At 30.3% G+C, this 20,325-nt stretch overlaps 1 protein-coding gene and 1 long non-coding RNA gene across 3 annotated transcripts; both read right to left on the reverse strand.

The window, feature by feature from the left end:
* Window positions 1–14,333: 14,333 nt before the first annotated feature.
* Window positions 14,334–15,657, reverse strand: LOC145099904 (uncharacterized). Its single transcript, XR_013704682.1, has 2 exons — window positions 15,402–15,657; window positions 14,334–14,549 (listed from the first exon to the last, which is right to left on the reverse strand). It is a non-coding gene; the product is annotated as an uncharacterized LOC145099904 (long non-coding RNA).
* A 704-nt stretch (window positions 15,658–16,361) lies between these two features.
* LOC145100872 (pyruvate dehydrogenase E1 component subunit beta-1, mitochondrial) lies at window positions 16,362–19,601 on the reverse strand. Of its 2 annotated transcripts, none has more exons than XM_079037996.1 (15): window positions 19,464–19,601; window positions 19,076–19,134; window positions 18,920–18,994; window positions 18,440–18,520; window positions 18,320–18,346; window positions 18,130–18,192; window positions 17,960–18,046; window positions 17,759–17,884; window positions 17,529–17,662; window positions 17,350–17,422; window positions 17,209–17,274; window positions 17,095–17,133; window positions 16,882–17,006; window positions 16,697–16,811; window positions 16,362–16,575 (listed from the first exon to the last, which is right to left on the reverse strand). In XM_079037996.1, exons 2-15 carry the CDS (start codon window positions 19,124–19,126, stop codon window positions 16,507–16,509), a joined length of 1,131 nt encoding a protein of 376 aa, XP_078894122.1. In that variant the 5' UTR covers window positions 19,127–19,134; window positions 19,464–19,601; the 3' UTR covers window positions 16,362–16,506. The 2 variants fall into 2 exon arrangements, with proteins under 2 accessions (XP_078894122.1, XP_078894123.1); XM_079037997.1 differs by having other exon boundaries at window positions 19,468–19,596.
* Window positions 19,602–20,325: the final 724 nt, after the last annotated feature.

Raw genomic sequence — 20,325 nt, forward strand, 5'->3', positions numbered from 1 at the left:
GGTGAGTCTTCTCACTATACTTTACCTAGAGTGGTAATTAGAGTTACGTGACAGAGTATTTTGTATGCTTTTGCATGATGAGATTTCTATGTGATTTATGTTATGTATGCTATAGAGTTTACAGAGTTAGGACCGGAAGGTCCACAAAGTTAGGGCCAGGGGCCCACAGAGTTATGGGACTGGAGGGTCCCACTGAGACACATTGACCAAAGGGTCAAACAGAGTTATAGCCTTGAGTGGATAATATGTGTTGTGTGTGGTATTTTGGGTAACTCACTAAGCATTTATGCTTACAGTGTTGTGTTATGTGTTTCAGCTACCAGTGAGGATCGCGGGAAGGCGCCGGCTTGATCAGTACACACATAAGGAGCTTTTACATTTTTAGGATCTTGGGATGTAATGTTATGAACTGATTATGTGATACAATGATATTTATATAACAATTATGAATGAAAGTGTGTTTTTAAAATGTGAAAAATTATTTGAAAATTTAGGTGTTCCACAGATCATCCACACGAAAGCCATATTGGCGCATTATCTCGTCAAGAAAATCCATCGTCGGCAACCTCAGGCCGGCCTTGAAGATCGGAATAGGGACCCCGACCTTCCCCTCCGGCGGACGAGAAATTATCGCCCCCTTTCGAGGATACTTCGCGCCGTGCTCGAGAAGGAAACCAAACCGCTCTTGAAGAGCGGCGAACTCGCTTGAAGAAGGAACGATCTCGGTGTTCAAGTCAACCATGTTTCGTCGAAGAAGTAGAAACAGGAGAGAAAAGGAAAAGAAGTAGCAGAAGTGGAAAGAACCGGAAAAAGGAAGTTTAACTCAAATGGGGGAAGTTTTAAATGCAGGCGGGAAGCCCAACTGGTTACAATGATGAAAACTGCATGCGAAAATGCCATCGTCACGTCACCAGTCGGCAAAAGCCATCCCCACTGAACACGTGTCCAGATCCAAGCTAGAACAACTCAGCTACCCTAACCCAACGCTGGAGTCTACTGGCCTAGGGGACTTGTTGACGTATCCCATCTGGAATACGTCAGGCATAACGGAACCATCAATTCGATTGACGGCGTGGGCAAAAGTCAGTGTACGCCAAACGCCGCGTCCTCGTCCTCGCCCTTTGCAATCTCGTGTCTGTTCCTTGACGCCCAAGTACAAGAACCAACGTCAAGACAAAATAGTACCAGTCGTCCCCCAGAGCGACAGGTATAATGCTCTGGACACTGATCCCCTGGCAAGTCTACACCAATAACAAACAGCCACTCACGGAGCATGACCCACCAGTCGGAAGTTGTTTGTCCCTGCCAGACCTGAAAAAGTAGAAGATATGGTCGGGGTTCTATTCCCCCGCACCAAGTATAAAAAGGCCCCTACTCCTCCAAGAGAAGGGACTGACACTCAACATTAACCTTTTATTTTCACACTTTATCACTTTATCATCAAAACCTAGAGCTGACTTGATTGTCAGAGCATCGTTCCGGGACATGCTCCCGGACGACAAGCGACGATCTTGTTTCCTTTGTTGTGATTCTCAGGCCCCCTTTTTCTATCCCTCACGAAGCAGGAGACGAGCTGGAGTCATATCACAATTATATATATATATATATATATATATATATATATATATATATATATATATATATATATATATATATATAGGTGAGATCTGTTGAGAACTCATAGTTTCTCGAGAACCTAAGAACTAAAGTTGGTATATTAGATCAAAATTAACTTAGTAAAGGCATGATCGTCATCTTAACGATCTCATTTAATTTTTTTTTTTTTTGTTATTGGAAATATTAATAAAACGATTTAAAAATAAACATAATAAATAAAATATCGAATTTTTTTTAAAAAAAACCGATTTTTTACAAAATGGAGATTTTTTGTTTTTTTTTTCCAGAAAACATGAATTTTTAAATAAAAATGAAAAAAAATATATTTAAAAAAAATTGTAATTTTTTCAAAAAAAAACTATACTTTTTCCAAAAAACAGCAATTCAAAAAAAATGCATTTTACCTAAAAAATACTGCAACTTTTTTTAAATACTGTATTTAAAAAAAACTGCAGTTATTTTTAAAAAAACTGCATTTTTATCAAAATAAAACTATAATCTTTTTAAAAAAACTGCAATTATTTTAAAAAACTAAATTTTTTTTCATAAAAACTACAATCTTTTTAAAAAAAAAAAACCACAATTAAAAAAAAACTGCAAAATTTTTAAAAAATTGCATGTTTTTTTAAAAAGCAAATTTTTAAAAATCAATAAATTAAAAAAAAAAAAAAAAAAACTAGAATATTTATAAAAAAAAAGTCAAATTTTTTATAAAAAAATCAACGTTTTAAATGCATATATGAATATTTTTTTCAAATGCATATATGCATATTTCTTATACTATAATATTCGTAAGTAATTCATAAAAAATCTCATTTTTATTAATCAATCTATAAATATAATACTATAAGTATTTTATTCGATACAAAATAAAATATAAAAAAACTACAAAGATTCACAGTGTTATCATTTCTTCATATCAAGATTTCCATTTTTTCCTTCAATTAATCACTTTTCACCTCTTCAATATTTTCCACAAATTCTTCAAAATCTACAAGAAAATAAAAAAATGATTAATGCAAGAACACTCACAAAAATGCACATGCATATATCATGTAAGATTCACATGTGATTCATATGTGAATCACATGTAATTCATATGTGATTCACTTGTGATTTAGATGTGAATCATATATAATTCATATGTGATTCACTTGTGATTTACATGTGAATCACATGTAATTCATATGTGAATTACATGTTATTTACATATCAATCACATGTAATTCTTATGTGATTCACTTGTGATCTGCATGTGAATCACATGTAATTCATATGTGAATTAATTGTGATTCATATGTAACTCATATGTGATTTACATGTGAATCATATGTAATTCATACGTGAATCACTTGTGATTTACTTGTGAATTACATCTGATTTACATGTAAATATGCGATTTACATGTGATTCATATGTGAATTACACATGATTTACATGTAAATCACAAGTAATTCACATATGAATCACATGTAAATCACATATAATTCAAATGTAAATCATAATTCACATGTAAATCACTTATTTATATGGGATTTACACGCTAATCACATGTAAATAATAAGCAAATTTTAATTGCAAAATGTTTTTCTAATCTTTTTTTAAATAATAAATTTGACATAAAAACCAAAAAAATACTTCAACTTTCAAAAATGGAATGCATCCATGGAGAAACATAGGAAGTAGCCCAACACCAAGACCAATTACAACTATAGTAAACTGGAAAAGTATGTATTTTTTATTCCAATTCCAAATGGAAAAAAAAAAAGAAAAAAAAAGATTGCAAAAGTTTTTATTGTTGTTCCAAATGATGTCATTCTTTCATGGTATGAAGAGATGAGAATAGATCCATATATTATTCTAGACTGATAAGAACTTGCTAAATATCCATGATCAACATTTTAATAATTGCTTGAATCTATTACATCAGAAAACCAAAGCAAGATCAGATTTTGCTGGATAACATAGTAGTTGAGGTTCTTTATACTCTGCATAGCCATCAAATGAATACATGCATGTTTTTACTGGATGCAGTTTAAAATCATATTGTAGTGCACATATATGGCTCTCTCCTCCTACATTTCACAAAATATAACCAAAAAAATTGTTCAGAATCCTAAATTGGAATTGGTTCATCATTCATGAAGTCAAAGTGAAGTTAACATGTGATATTTCTCATTGAGGCATTTCATCGAACATGTTGAGTGCAAACAAATATCTATATTTTTCTATAACACAGACTTCTATTTTTATACCTACAACCAACATAAGGATTTACCTCTTTTTAAAAACATATTGACTAAACAGGTTCAACTTAACAACTAGGCAAAAACAATTCATAAATGTCAAACAAAGGCCAGGAATGAACAATAGAAACAGATGATACCTAAATTTTCATCATCAAATACCAAATTTAGAGTGAGATCGAAGCTCATAAGAATCTGATCTCGGAGGATAGGCAGATAGAGACCCTCTCCAGATCGAAGTGATCCACAAATGTGATCTGACGATTATCGTTGCAATCGAAGATGAAAATGAACGACGTCGATCTCTTGGCTCGTGGATTCGCTGTCGATGAAATGAAAGATAAGGAAAATGGATCGGTAATTCGTTGTTCATCTTCGGAAGAGGTAGAAGTGGTGGATGGGAGGAGGAGGAAGGTGGTGAGAGATTGTTTCTAATTATGGGAGGAGTAGAGGCGGAGGTAGTAGACCTGGAGAGTGAAAAGGCAATTGTTCGAACGGAGAAACTTCGTTCAGATCTTCAGTTGACAGAAGACGCCGAGGTGAGGTCGACGATGACGATGAACTCTAGCAAACTAATGATGGAGATGCAAAAGGACGTGAGAGTTAGAGAGGGGGAAAGAGAGATCTAATGAGGAATAGAGAGAGAAATAGTGTGTATTTTTGTGTTAGCTATATAAACTAAATTAATTATTAACTGTTAGGAAATGATATTTTTAATTCCCAATATGCCCCTATAATTCCTTATAAAATGTATTTGATGACATTAAAACAAGTGATAATTACAGTTATGCCATGATCAATCCAAGTCATTCAAAATTTCGATCTAACGTTCCACCTTTAGTTCGGGTTCTTGGGAAACTATAAGTTCTCAAATGATCCTTCCTCTATACATACATATATATATACATACATATATATATATATATATATATATATATATATATATATAATGCGACAATGCAAATAATTTACGAAAACGCGAAAACAAGGAAAACCTATGAGATTCTGTCACCTCAACCTTATATTTTGGACAAGAATTCATCCAAATTTTGAACTATATGATGACAATCGATGATACATGAAAAATAGTTTCATATTAGCAAATCATGTTTTTTGACTTTTTTATTATGAAAACTTGAATTTAAAAGTGGTTAAAGAAGTGAAAAAAAAGGTTGTTAAAACCACTTTTAAATCCATATTATCATAACACCATCTCATGCAAAGTTATTATCTTTAATTTATTGTTAATAAATTTAATTTCTAAAATACATGTGTTTGATTTTTATAAGATAAAATTTGTTTTCGTATTTTCGCAAAGTATTTATGTTTTCCCATTAACATACTTGTGTGTGTGTGCCTATATATATATATATATATATATATATATATATATATATATATATATATATATATATATATATATATATGTGGTAAAGAGAGAGAGAGAGAGCTAGGTTCAAATATGGATTGATATCTATTGTGCAGACGTATGGATAATGCTATTCTATGAGAATGACAAAAAAAATGTGTTGTTTGATAATGTGAATACATTCAATCTTACATAATTATTGTCATTATCACAAATTGTCACTAATTAAATCGTCTATAAGGTTATTATAGATTTTTTATTATTCTCATTCTGTCAGAATGTTTATTGAGTCGCATTCTATAAGAATGAAAATGTGTGAAAAACGATGCGTAAGAACAAAAATTAATATGAATTAGTGAGAATACATGAAAATGACGATAGTTGTGTGAGGTTGAAAGTATTCAAATTACTAAACAACCTATTCTCTTAGTAATTCTCGTAGAATAGCATTGTCCACACGTCCGCATAATATTTGTCCATCCACATTATAACTTAGCCATATATATATATATATATATATATATATATATATATATATATATATATATATATATATATATATATGGCTAGGTTATAATGTGGATTGTATATATTGTGTGGATGTAGGGATGAATGTGGACCAATAATTTTAGTTATATAAAGAAAGTAATTTAGTTATATTATTACATTAATTAAAATAGAAAAATGCCTTGTAATTGAATGAAACAGACATGAAAGGGTATTATGGTACATTTGATTACCTTCATAATAAGAAAGGATTCTAGCACACATTAATTCAATTGAAATTTTAACATATTTTTTTTATCATTTTCGATTTTATTTCATTTATTCTTTAAGAATGATACCTTCATTTATTCTTTACAAAATAAACTCATTTATTTTAAAATCCGGATCAAGAATGGTAGGAAATCAATAAAAAACCAAACAAATATTCATTATTGCAAACAACAATCCATGTTTTGAAAGAATTACAACAAACACGAAAAATATAAATATATTCTTAAAGAAAGAATGTTCTTGTGTTTGTAAAATGGATCCTTCTATTCTGAAATATTGTTGTTTTTCTAAGATGAACCTTGATATTCTAAAAGAATGTTGAGAATACATTCTACTAGATTTCTCCTTAAAGAAAGAATGTTCTTGTACATGTTTGTAAGATAGACCCTTCTATTCTGAAAGATTGTTGTTTTTGTAAAATGAACCTTGATATTTTGAAAGAATATTGCTGCTTTTTGTAAGATGAACGTTGATATTCTTAAAGAATGTTGTTGTTTTTGTAAGGTGAACCCTAAAACTTTGAAGAAATGTAAAAAGTAACACAAACTTTTATCCTCTGTTCGTGACCTGCAAAAGAATAAGAGGAATTTTGTAAGAGTGACTTCCATATTATATAGAATTTGCTATATTCGTTAAGGTCACTAGATAAAGTCACATCACTACAGAATTAAACATCATATGTACTGTGATATGTCTCCCTTGCCACCAAAATTAGTCTAATAAGCTAACCACAAGCAAAAGAAGAAATTGATGGGGAATGTGAAGACCTTTGAAGATCAAATATAAACATATGCTTCATTAATTCCAATAATCATGATTAATATCCAATCCAATATAGATGATAAATATTCAAAAAAAAATTATCAGTGCATCAAAGAAAGAGATACCTCATATGCATTTTTATTAGTATTCTATCAAGGTGATAGTGATTGTGAATCTAAAACCGAGGAATGTTAAATATTAACAACCACACACACACACACACACAAAACACCAAGAGGGAGTTAATATAGTTTTTTACCTTACTTGTCTGCTCCAATAAATCCTTAATCAGAAGGAACATAAGGGACTGATTTACAACACCCCCACCCCCATCAATTTTAGTTCTGAAGATGAAAAAACACAACAAATATAGACAATCTGATCTTGCTTCTTCTTTTTAGAAAGAAATCAAGAACGTTTGAAAAAATGAGATTGTTGGAATGATGGAAGACAGTAGGTTACAAGTGGTGCTTATCATAGAGACGAAAGATATTATTTTCTTACCTTAGGGTCGATGCTTGTCCAGATTATACCATACATATTATTATGGTCATCCAACAATGGTGATGGAGCAAATGACCCTGTAGCCATTAATCCATATTCTTTATTTTCCAGATGTTATAAAGTTGTAAGTGCTATTGAGGTGGATGGTTAGAAACATCTTAACCCTAATTAAACAAAGAAAATCATAAAATTGAAGATTAATATGAGAAATTGAGAAGTTGAACCTCGATAGAAGCTTGATTTGGTGATAGCATCTTCACGCTTAATGAGGATTGTTCCTGTATATAATGAAAGAAAGAAGAATAGAAGTAAAAGCATAAGTTTATGGAGATGGCAGGTGTGATTATAAGAGGTATTTGATTCGTGATATAAACCACAACGCTGGAGATGAAAGAGGGCAACAATGGAGGTGGAGGACAACAATAAAACATATAGAAGAAGGTAGTCGTGTGACCTAGGCTTTCTAGTAAAACACACATACACACATAGAAATGAAGAGGTTAGCCATGGTTTTAAAGAAAGAACGGGAAAAATGTAATTAAGTTAGGAAATCTAGCCATAGCTTTAGGAGAATAATTTTGGAAAGTTATTTATTCTTAAATGAATTTACCAAATTACCCTTTTTATTTAATTAATAATAAAAAAAAAATGAATTCTTATTCACAATACTTGTCCATCCACATTTGAACTTAATACTCTTATATATATATATATATATATATATATATATATATATATATATATATATATATATACTCTTATATATATATATATATATATATATATATATATATAATACTCTTATATATATATATATATATAGAGAGAGAGAGAGAGAAAGAGGAGGATTCAATTGAGAAAAAAAAGGTTGAGAATGGGGGAATCAATCTCAGCCACTCATTTATTTTTGCCGCAAAAGCCTCCGTCGTACCAGCAGAAATGGGAAAGGAATAGACATGTGTTTTCTAACAAAACATGTTTCCTTAAACTATGTTAATCATTACCTTAATATATACAAAAACATAGTTTTTTCGTTTTATTTTTATTTTTAAGAAACTATTTTTATCGAAAAATGATTTTAAATATACCAAAATTCATGTTTTTTATTCTCTACAAATAGACATCCATATTGATATAGTTTTAACATAAAATAAAAAAAAAAATTATATTTTCAGCTATCGTTATTCATAAGTGAATAAAAATGAATCAGATTTTTACTACAGAACATTCGTTATTCAGTTATGAATAAAAACTATGATTAATTTTTTTTTTTACAATTTAAGTATCATTCATATATGAATATATCATATAATAAACATAGTATATTCATATTTAAATATTAAACGATGCATTCACTTATGAATATTACATAGTATATTCACTTGTGAATATTAGATGATATATTCACTTATGAATACTAGATAATATTTTCATATCTGAATATTACAGAGTATTACATGGTATATCACATGTGAATATTTCATAATATATTCATTTGTGAATATTAGATGATATATTCACTTATGAATATTACACAGTATATTCACATATGAAAATTACACAGTATATTCACATATGAATATTATAATGTATTTTCACAAATATATATAATTTTTATATGTTATTCACATATGAATAACATAAAGACTTTCCTGTCAAATGATCCAACCAAACATACCATACATTTCTATCCAAACAAGATTAAACAATAGCAAACAAACATCCATGAAATCATTGTCATCTGTTTTCTTTCCTGTCAAATGAAACAAACCAAACTCCCTTCGTTATCGTTGATTTCCAGTCAAACCCCTTTCTCCATCTGTTCATGATGAACACACCAAACCTGATCAAATCTTTTTCCCCCATCTACTCACCCGTTGAACATCGATCACCCAAACACCCACCTAACTGATTTACAATCAAAATAAAAGAAACGAGAAGAGGACCGTACCAATTGAAGCAGCAACTGCCCCCATCAAGATCCTTCAGCACTTCCCGTCGATTACCACAACCAAAAGCCACCATCTTCTAGACTATTTCCGTTGATTGGAACCTCGGTTTCCCTTTATGCCTTGGCTCGTTGACCCACTAACACCGATGCCATCTTCCCTCGCCTCCCTCTCTCTTCATTTCTCGCTGGCAGGAAGCAAATGAGAGGCGGCGGACGTCCGACCCAATCTCCTAGCAAAACCAAACCCTCGCTTCTGGCTTCTTTCCGATCGCAATCTCCTAGCAAAACCAAACACCTCCTCCTTTGGTCTAGTCAAAACCACGGAGACCATCTCGGTTTGCGAGTCGGGCGACGAACCTCTGTGCTTCTCCCCCTTAATCAGACGAAGACGAGCACCGGAGAATCTTCACCTTGGTCTCCTTTGTTGCCGACGACGGGAGGTGAACGAAGGGTTGCTGCAAAGCCCGTTGTGTTCGTTCATCGATTCACTTCTCGTTTTCCTCTCGCCATCATCTGCTTCGTATCCCCTTTACGGCTTTACCCGATCAAAAAAAATGGATTGATGATGGTTTAATCGAAGAAATCTGGATGATTGTTGAAAGTTGGAGAAGAAATTTGGATGATGAACGATGAATAGGTTTGAACTACAAATACGTATTTGATATTAAAGGTTGTTCTCATATTTACAAGTTTGTCACCATGTCTTTTTATGCTTGAATAAAATGAGTGGCTGAGAATGATTCCCTCATTCTCAACCTTTTTTATTTTCTCAATTGAACCCACCTATATATATATATATATATATATATATATATATATATATATATATATATATATATATATATATATATATATATATATATATATATATATATATATATATATATACACTTCAAATTTAAAATCTTAACTAATTTAATTTTGCATAAATTAAGATTCAAACTACACAGCACTTTTATATATTTCTCAATTAATAATTTATAATGTCGGAGTATTTAAATGTTAACAAAAATTGTAATATTAATTTAGTTTCATACGAGTTCTTAAATTAATTTTTTTTTTCAAAACGATTAACAGAAGGGATATCGTAACATGATTCGTCGCCAGATATTAGAACACGTTATTAATATTTAAAACTCCACTAAATTATGTTTTCTATTGATTATATATTTGACTTGATACAAAAGACAGTTATTTAAAAAATATTTATGTTTTTTGGTGTTGTTTTGTTCAAATTTGATAATTGATATTTAACTAGTGATATTATATGTTTCTCAAATATAAAAGTTACAACAACGGTCCTTTATTTATTTATTTTTTTTTCTTTCATTCATAAATTATCCTCTTTCTCATTTTTGCTTACTATTAAACAACTTAACCATCTTATTAACCTAACTTTTTCAACTTTTACTTTATTATTTACAAAAATACTTATGCCTTTTGGTGTTGGCCATTTTTATTTTTATTTATTTTTATACAGCGAGGATGGAATCTTTAACAAAAATACACAATCAAATCATCCAAAAACATTAAAGTATGTATTCGAACCAAACGTCAAAAAGTTTAAATGAATAAAATGTGAATTAGAAAAAACATTAAACAATGTATCGAATAAATTGTCAAAAAAGTATATATATATATATATATATATATATATATATATATATATATATATATATATATATATATATATATGGAAGGGTTCATGCGAAAATACAAATAATTTGCGAAAACGCGAAAACAAGAAAAACCTATGAGATTGTACCACCTCAACATTATCTTTTTGGACAATAATTCATCCAAACTTTGAAATATATGATGATTATCGATAATAGATGAGAAATTGTGTCATATTAACAAAGTATGATTTTTGACATTTTTATTATGAAAACTTGAATTTAAAAATGGTTAAGGACGTGAAAAAATAGTAATTATTAAAAAGGTTTTTAAATCTATATTATCATAACACAATCCAATGTAGATTTATTATCTTTAATTTATTGCTAATAAATTTATTTTTTATAGTACATGTGTTTAATTTGTATAAGATAAAATCTGTTTTCGTGTTTTCGCAAGATATTTATGTTTTCGAATGAACCTACTTCTATATATATATATATATATATATATATATATATATATATATATATATATATATATATATATATATATATATATATATATATATATATATATATATATATAAGTCTAGGTGGCCGACTAGGCGCTAGACAGTATGCAATAGATTACGATTAGGGATATTTTGCAGAAATTGGTCAATATCGGTGAAACTCGGGCTAGGCGGTCCACGGCGCTCCTAGGCAGGAATATTTTAAAAAATCCAAATTTTCAAATATTACACCAAAATTTACAAAATGTTAAAATTCTAAATTTTTAAATACTCAAATTTTCAAATATTATAATAAATATTTTAAAATTTCAAAATTTAAAACTTTTAAGTTTTCAAATACTAATTTTCTTAGGATAGATTTAAGTTTTAAAATAGTTTTATTAGTAATTTATGGTCCCTGATTAATCCCACGATTAATCTCAACCAAACCGATTAACCAGGTAACCCTAGTTAATCGTCGAGCTACCGCCGAACGATTTTGATAACCGACTAGGGTTATATATATATATATATATATATATATATATATATATATATATATATAGAGAGAGAGAGAGAGAGAGAGAGAGAGAAAGAGAGAGAGAGAGAGCGAGAGAGAAAGAGAGAGAGAAAGAGGTAGGTTCAAATGTGGATGAACAAATATTGTGTGGATGTAGAGATTGATATGGGCCAAGTATTATTTAATATTAATAAATAATTAATTAAATCATCTACCCTTTAATTTAGGCAAATTACTTTATTTAAAACCCTATTGCCTCTTCCATCCCCACAAAATCGTATCCCCTCGTTTCCATCGAGATTTAGTCAACCACCTCCGGCTATGGGTTTGTGAGATCTTCATGATCGCCGCACTTTCCATCGCCTATATTCTCCAATCAGTTTACGTGCACACACTCTTATCTTCCCCAGAGAACTATTGTCTTCTTCTCTTGCATGGTTCATCATCCTTACAAACAATAACTGGAAGTTGGAGAGATGGATGAGACATGAAACTTCTCATCCGTCTTTACGCTTATACTTTCAAGTCCGTTTCTTTTTCTATGGATTCTATATTTCTTCTCCTGCGTTTTCTCTCTTTTTCCTCTTGACGTGGACTCTGTTGTTTTTCTATATAAGGTATGTATAGTTTCATATTTTTAATTAACAATTTTTGTAACCTATGGTTTGTTACTTTGTATTGTTTAGTTTTTGTTTCATGTGTGCAGTAGACATATTTCAAAGGCAAATCTTATATTTTTTTCAACCACTGTTACCGGTTTCATGTACAACTAGTCCTTCTTTTTGGACGATTTTATGCACCCTTCTACCCTCTATCACACCTTTTCATGGAATTGTTAATATTTTCTGACATAAGTAATTGATTTTTTTTATGCATACCAAGTGTTTGATTAAATGTTTGAACCAAAATATATATTAGTATAATCAGTAAGTTAGTTCAATCTTCCAACCCGTGACACACCTAATATTCTATAGATGTTCCTGGTAAGGTAGAAAGTAATATGTTTTTACTTGGATGCAAACATAGACAATTCTTAAAAAAAGTTGCAGGCTATCACATAGTTCCTATTGAGGTGGTGTATTAATTATAAAACTTAAATCAAGTGTTGCTTAAAAAGAAAACTCGTCATCAATTTGCTCAAAGTCAATCTTTATGTTCTCCTAATGATTAATTTTTGTTGCAGCTGAAAAATATATGTAGAACATATTACAGGTTGGAAGAAAATATTTATGCAATGATTGGAAGCAAGACATGTTAACATTCTATGAGTTTCTAATGGAATACATTATTATTCTTTTTTTTATCAAACATGTTTCTCATAAAATGTCTCTTATTCTTTTGTACTAATCATGAAAAGTCATGAATAGTATAACATGAATAGCATAACAGGGAATAAAAGTTTGCTATTCTCATGCCAATCATTCTGACAGAATTTGATATTATGGAAGTTATTCTAAAAGAATTTATGATCGCAAACATGAAGGTAAATTTAATTTTTTAGAATGCATCAACTTTAATCTTTTAGAATGGATCAAATTTAATCTTTTACTATGCATCATCAACTTATTCTTATTTTTGTTTGTGTATTTTACTTCGATAGTGTCTATTTGGTATCTCATTCTTCAAGAATGCAAAATGAAAATTGTTCTTTCTAAGGTTTTTCAAACTCATAGAATATCATTCTGACAAAATTTGATATTAAGGAAGTTATTCTAAAAGAATTTATGATCGCGGACATGAAGTTAATAAAGAAAAATGGTGCATGAAGGGGAACACGATGATCAAGAGTCTAAAGGCTGGATGATGGTGTGTGTTATGAAGATAAACAATGGTCATTAATTTTTCTAAAAGTAAACAATGTTCATCGTCTTATTGCTTTCAAAATGTATCATTAACATATATATTCTTTTAAAATGGATCAAATTTAATCTTTTAGAATGCATCATCAACATATTCTTATTTTTGTTTGTGTATTTTACTTCGATAATATTTATATGGTATCTCATTCTTCAAGAATGCAAAATAAAAATTGTTCTTTATAAGATTTTTCAATCTCATAGATTATCATTCTAACAGAATCAGATCGTTTATGATTAAAAAAATATGTTCAATTTCAATTAACTAAAAAAAACAATCATAATTTTTAAAATTAAAAAATCAATTATCCCTTGAAATCCGATAATTTTCATTTTTAAATACAACTTAATTTAGCAAAAGGGTATTTTGGACCATATAATCACACAATTTTTAGCAAAAGGGTATTTTAGACAATTAACTACATTTATAAAAGGAAATTTTCAAATTTTTAGGGATGACTAACTCTCCTAATTTAAAAAAAATCTGAATTTTTTAATTACTTCAATTTCAATTTTTAACGATTTTATTCTGTCAGAATATTTTTTGTTAGAATGATGCTCTTTCAGAATTTTATTCTAATAGAATATTATTAAAGAAAAACAAAATTCTTGAATCATATGTTGAAAAATAACAAACATTCTAATATATTCTTATACATCCGAACTTAAATACAAATTCATACATATTCTTACAGACTAAAATCCTTATACATTTTAAATATAGTTATACATATTCTAACAGAATTTCCACTTGATCTTCGCATATATACTCGTTGTTGAACTCGATTCCAAATATTTCTCTTGTATGATCAATATTGAATTTTTCTCCATGCAATTCTGAAAGAATAAGATATATTACTAGTTAGTATTACCCGTTAAACAAATATACTTGTTGTTAACAAACATTCTCAAAAGACATTCTAACATAAATGCATTTATATAAATAAATTCTGACAGAATGCACTAAAATACCATTCAAACATTCTCAAAAAACCTTCTAACAGAATGCGTTTATATAAATAAATTATGACAGAATACATTATAGAATGCACTTAAATAACTTTTTTTTTTTGCAATCAAAATCCACTTTGCCAATATCCATGTGAAATTTAGAACCATGTGAATTTTAGTAAAATGATTTCCTATCTACAACCATTAAAAAAGTTATATTCTATGAGAATGTCATGAAATCAAATTCTAGGCATTTACAATATGTGAGAATTCTGCTATGAAAACAAAATTCTAGGCATTCTTGAATGTTTGAACAATCATATCCTCCATCAGAAAATAAGAAATAACAATTTAAGCTGAAAATTTAGCCCGAGTAGCCTGTTATACTCTTTTGTAGTTTTGCATAAGCACAACACAGAAAGTTAATTTATTGACAAAGAAAATCGAATTTTGAGTTCAATAGATTAGAATTGTAACTGCAGAACGAACATGAATTTGTAAGAAAAGCTGCAATTTCTACAAAAATCGATTACTATTTTATATACAACCCTCTATAGAAATTAATGGAAAGAAAATAAAACAAACCTCAACATAAGTCAATGATGGAAGCGTGGTTGAAAATTGGAATCGATTGGCATCAAACAAAAATCAAAACACAAGAAAAACATACTTGCAACTATGGTTAATTGGTCGTTGATGGCAACTAATGATACATGATGAAACAAAATGCCTACTTACCTCAAAATCGACACCACCAGGCACCCCTTTCTTCTTCCTACTCGATTTCAGCCTCACTTCCCTTCATCCTCTTCTCTTCCGATCGCACAGCCCCTCCCCTCCAGATTTCTCTTTCTCGGCCGATAGCAAAAAGGGAACCAACGCAACACGTCCTCACACAATGGACTTGGACGACTAGGGTTAGTTTAGGGCCTTTTATGGTAACTGTTCCATTAATTAAGGAGTTTTCTATCTATATAAGAGAATTATTTTTGATTTAATAAATGAAGGTGATGTAAAGTTACAAAATTACCCTTATATTATTTTTAATAATTTTATTATTCCTAAATTCCTATTAATGCATTTATACATACAATAATTGCTAAAAACATTTGAACATATATATATATATATATATATATATATATATATATATATATGATCAATAGAAAATGCATAAACCTAAAAAAACCTTAAAAAATGTATAAAAAAAATATATTTTAAGATATCTAATCTTTTTTTTTCTACTTTACAAAATTAAAAATCGCAATTTTTATATAAAATCACTGAATATATATAATTTTGTTTTTTTATAACTTGATAGGACTTAAATGACTAGAAGCATTTTTTTTACGATTAAGGGGTTTTTTTGGGTAATTGTATATATATCCCAAATTCTTTCGTGTGTGTTCTTTGTGATTGAAATAGTGTCTACCTTTATTAATTGATAATTTATAAGAGTGATGAAGGTACGTATATTAACACTTTTTATAAAGCACTCCTACACAATAATACTATTTGCATAGTTTGAATTTCATAGGGTGTTGTGTGCTGTAGAGAATCCATCCCGTCAAATACCAGCTATATGACATCGTGTTGGAAATAAGAAATAGAAAATCCAGAGCACAGCACCATATTTCCTAATTTAAAATCTTAACATATAAAAATAAAAGCATGGAAGAAGAAGAGCAGCCCAGAAAATGAAGAAAAAAGGAAAGTTAAACTTTCAAGCTTATTAAAAACATCATGTCTTTTAACTCTTTTGGAAGACATGTACAAGTACAGGTAAGGTAGAAAACCCAAAACTTGGATGGATGGGAAAGAAAAATGGCATAATTAATTAAAGTTAAGCGGTTGCAGCCATGGGTACAGATCTGTAGCATACTCTTTTAGCTGCACGAACAATGTCCTCAATCTGCAACACAACACAAACCATATCATCATGCTCATGTTCAATGCCTAACACAAAACAAATCTAATTTACTTATTATTTAAAAAAAAAAAAAAAAAAAAAAAAAAAAAAAAAAAAGCAAGACCTGAGGAAAAGCAGATCTCTCAAGATTAGCAGCATAAGGCGTGGGAACATCAGCCCCGGCGATCCTCTCCACAGGTGCATCAAGATAAGCAAAGCTATCCTCAACCACCGATGCACTACACACAACACAAATCCATTCATTAACTCTGTTATAAATTATAGTAATTAATAACAATTAATAGATACCAGATTTCAGCCCCAACACCATGCTGAGGAAAGCCTTCCTCCACAGTCACCAGTCGGTTTGTTTTCCTGACAGAGGCGTTTATTGTGGCTCTATCTAGTGGCCTGATCGACCGCAGGTTTATTATCTGTACCAAGTTAAATTACATATTTACATTTTAACCAAAACAAATTTCTCTTTCTCTTTCTCTTTTACTTTTAGGACCAGTAGCTCACCTCCGCACTTATCCCTTCCTTTTCAAGTATTTCTGCAGCCTAAAATAAAATAAAACAATATATATTATATATATTATATATGTGGACTGTGGAGGCTATTGAAACTTAACCGACCTTAAGAGCATATCCCACCATCTTGGAGAAAGCTGTGATTGTGATATCTGTTCCTTCTCTCTCAATCTATCATATCAAATAAACAATCAATGTATATACACACAATCACCAACTCATCAAATTCAGAAAAACTTCCGTTACCTTGGCTTTTCCTATGGGGAGGCAGAAACTTGAATCTAGGGCTTCAGCAGAAATTGGGAACGACTCACCATATCTAAATACAAAAAAAAAAAAAAAAAACACACACACACACACAGCTATTGAGATTTGAGAACAAAATAAAAAAAGAAAAAAAAAATCAGTCTTTGTTTGTTACTGACAAGAGCTCGTTCTCAAGGAAAACAACAGGGTCAGGGTCTCTGATTGCAGCTTTTAGAAGTCCACGAGCATCTTCAGAGGAGTAAGGTACAAGCACCTTCAAGCCAGGGACTGAACCGTACCATGCACCATAACACTGCCAAAAAAAAGGTTAGCTTATTATGTTTTGTTTGGATCCAAAAAAAAAAAAAAAAAAAAAAAAAAGATATGATATGATAGTCTGTGTATGTACCTGTGAATGTTGGGCACCAACACCAGCAGCAGGACCATTTGGTCCTCTGAATACAATGGGCACATTGATCTGGCCGGCAGACATGTAGTTGGACTTTGCTGCAGAATTGATGATATGATCAATTGCCTGCAAAAGCAAAACAACAACATATCAATAAATTTCCAAGACAAGAGATTATTATAATGTGGTAGATAACCTAACCTGCATGGAGAAGTTGAAAGTCATAAACTCTATAACAGGCCTCAGACCATGATATGCCGAACCAACACCAATCCCTGCAAACCCAGCCTGAAAACCAACTTAACTTATCATCAATTCAGGAACCAAACAAATTATTAATTTTGTCTATTACAATTCAATACCAATTTTACCTCTGTGATAGGCGTGTCAACAACCCTCTCAGGACCATATTTGTCCAATAATCCCTTGGATATCTATCAAATTCAAACCCAAAACAAATCCATTATATAGATATATATTTAACAAACACAAACACAACCACAACCACATAGCTTGTTGTCATTTGATTTCAGAAAACCAAGCCTCATTCTAAATTCTAACCTTGTATGCACCTTGGTATTCTCCAACCTGCAAAACAAAACAAAAGGATGACATTATGACATATGAAGACGCCTCACCCTCTCAACATACATACAATCACTGAAAAAAAAATATCTTTACCTCTTCACCCATAATAAACACATTAGGGTCAGCAGCCATTTCCTCATCAAGAGCAGAGTTGAGAGCATCTCTTACTGTCATCTGTAACACCTTCCAATTCAAATTAAAACAAAAAAAAAAAAAAAAAAAAAAAAAAAAAAAAAAAAAGATTCTGTACAAAACTAATAATGGTAAGACTGTCACTAAGTGATACCAGTTTCATATATGATAGCTCATAATGTACAATATTTTGGACAGAAATGAAGTTTTATCTTTGTGAGAAAATATAGCACAGACTTGTAATAATATCTTAATGTTTACACTTTGAACCAAACTTCATTCATTTGAGACTAGGTGGCTATAAATTGCATACATAGCAAGTAAATAATCACAATCAATTATCAAAGTCGTTGGAATAAATATTATTACTAGGTCTATGGTGAAAAACAAATAGAAAAGCTAAATCGATAGATAAATCCTACAAGGTATAAGAATAATCACCTCCTTTGTTGCAGATGAATAATGTCTTCTAGTTGCTGCTACAGGCCTTAAACTCTGCACATAACTCCCAGAGACCTAACACATAAGCATACAAAAAATTACTTCTCCCAAAAATCACCATACTTTAAAAAAACGTGCTGCAACATTTTTCCATACCAAAGCAGATAAGCCCCTGGCACCAACTTCTTGCCTTATAAGCCCCCACATCTTCTTTCCTATAACTCAAAAGGCTTTAATTAGGAAAAAAGATATGTAGTTACGATTAGCAATATCAAATTTTGTAGGAATTCTCAGATTAAACAAGAGCTGTAACCATAAAAGATTAAAACACATAGACGCTACCTCGGATCACGCCCTAATTAATAAACATCTGTAAACGAAATTTTACAGAATTTCGTCCAGAAGGATTTAACACTCAGATTTATTAATCTAGAGGAAAACCTAACTGTGAACGAGATAAATATATATGTATTTGATGCTTAACCATTGGCAAAGTAAATTGATCAAAATAAATGTCGATTTAGATATAAGTCGGAAACGATACCTACTCACAACTTTCCGATCAGCGGCAAAATAGGAAGAGCTGGCCGAAGTTGACGACAATCTACGAATCGTTGAACCACTTGATGTATGTCTCCCTCCCTTTATAAACGATACTGGAATATAGATACACAAAACACAACTCCTCTGTTTGTTTCTTTGGACATCGGGACTGTACCTTCAGTGGCAGCCCATTTTTGACTCTAAAAGCCCAACTGCGGACTCTTTTTCTTTTCTTTTCTATTTCTTTCTACCAACATGCTTTTTATTATAAAATAAAACTACAAGTTCTCCCCTCCCCCATTTTACCGATGAACACCTAAAGTTTATTTATGTTTTTTCTACACGCGCAAAACCTATAAATTTTTCTATGATCATTTTTTTAATTTATTTTAAACACATGTATCATGTAGCAAAAACTGTGTATATGGACCTTTTTATAAATTAAAGAGATAATTTTATAATTTACTTTTTAAATAGGGACCAAATCTACCAACATAAGAAAGTTTTGTGGCTAAAGTTTCAAATCCAAAGAATATACTATTTAAATATATGGACAAATTCTGTAAGAAAAATGTATAGAGACCTTTTCCATGCATTACACATATAGCTTTTTTAATATATTTTCTATATAAAGAACAAACTTGCCGACATACAAAAATATAGTGGCCAAAGTATATAACACAAACAAAAAAAATGGACATATAGATTTTTTGTAAATTATAGAGAGAATTTTTGTAATTTATTTTTCTATATAATGGCCAAAGTATAAAACACAAACAAAAAAAATAGACATAGACTTTTTTTGTAAATTATAGGGAGAATTTTTGTAATTTATTTTTCTATATAAGAACCAAAGTTATAAA

The sequence above is a fragment of the Lactuca serriola genome, chromosome 4 (genome assembly GCF_051521515.1).
Source record: "Lactuca serriola cultivar US96UC23 chromosome 4, Lser_US96UC23_V15, whole genome shotgun sequence".
Lineage (NCBI taxonomy): Eukaryota > Viridiplantae > Streptophyta > Magnoliopsida > Asterales > Asteraceae > Lactuca > Lactuca serriola.

Excerpts from the sequence above, each read along its gene's own strand:
- LOC145100872 (XM_079037996.1), bottom strand. The coding sequence starts at position 19,126 with ATGTGGGGGCTTATAAGGCAAGAAGTTGGTGCCAGGGGCTTATCTGCT. Across the intron at positions 18,995-19,075 it reads CCAGGGGCTTATCTGCTTTG|GTCTCTGGGAGTTATGTGCA; the intron begins GTATGGAAAAAT and ends CTTATGTGTTAG. Across the intron at positions 16,812-16,881 it reads GGTGTTGGGGCTGAAATCTG|TGCATCGGTGGTTGAGGATA; the intron begins GTATCTATTAAT and ends TGTTGTGTGTAG.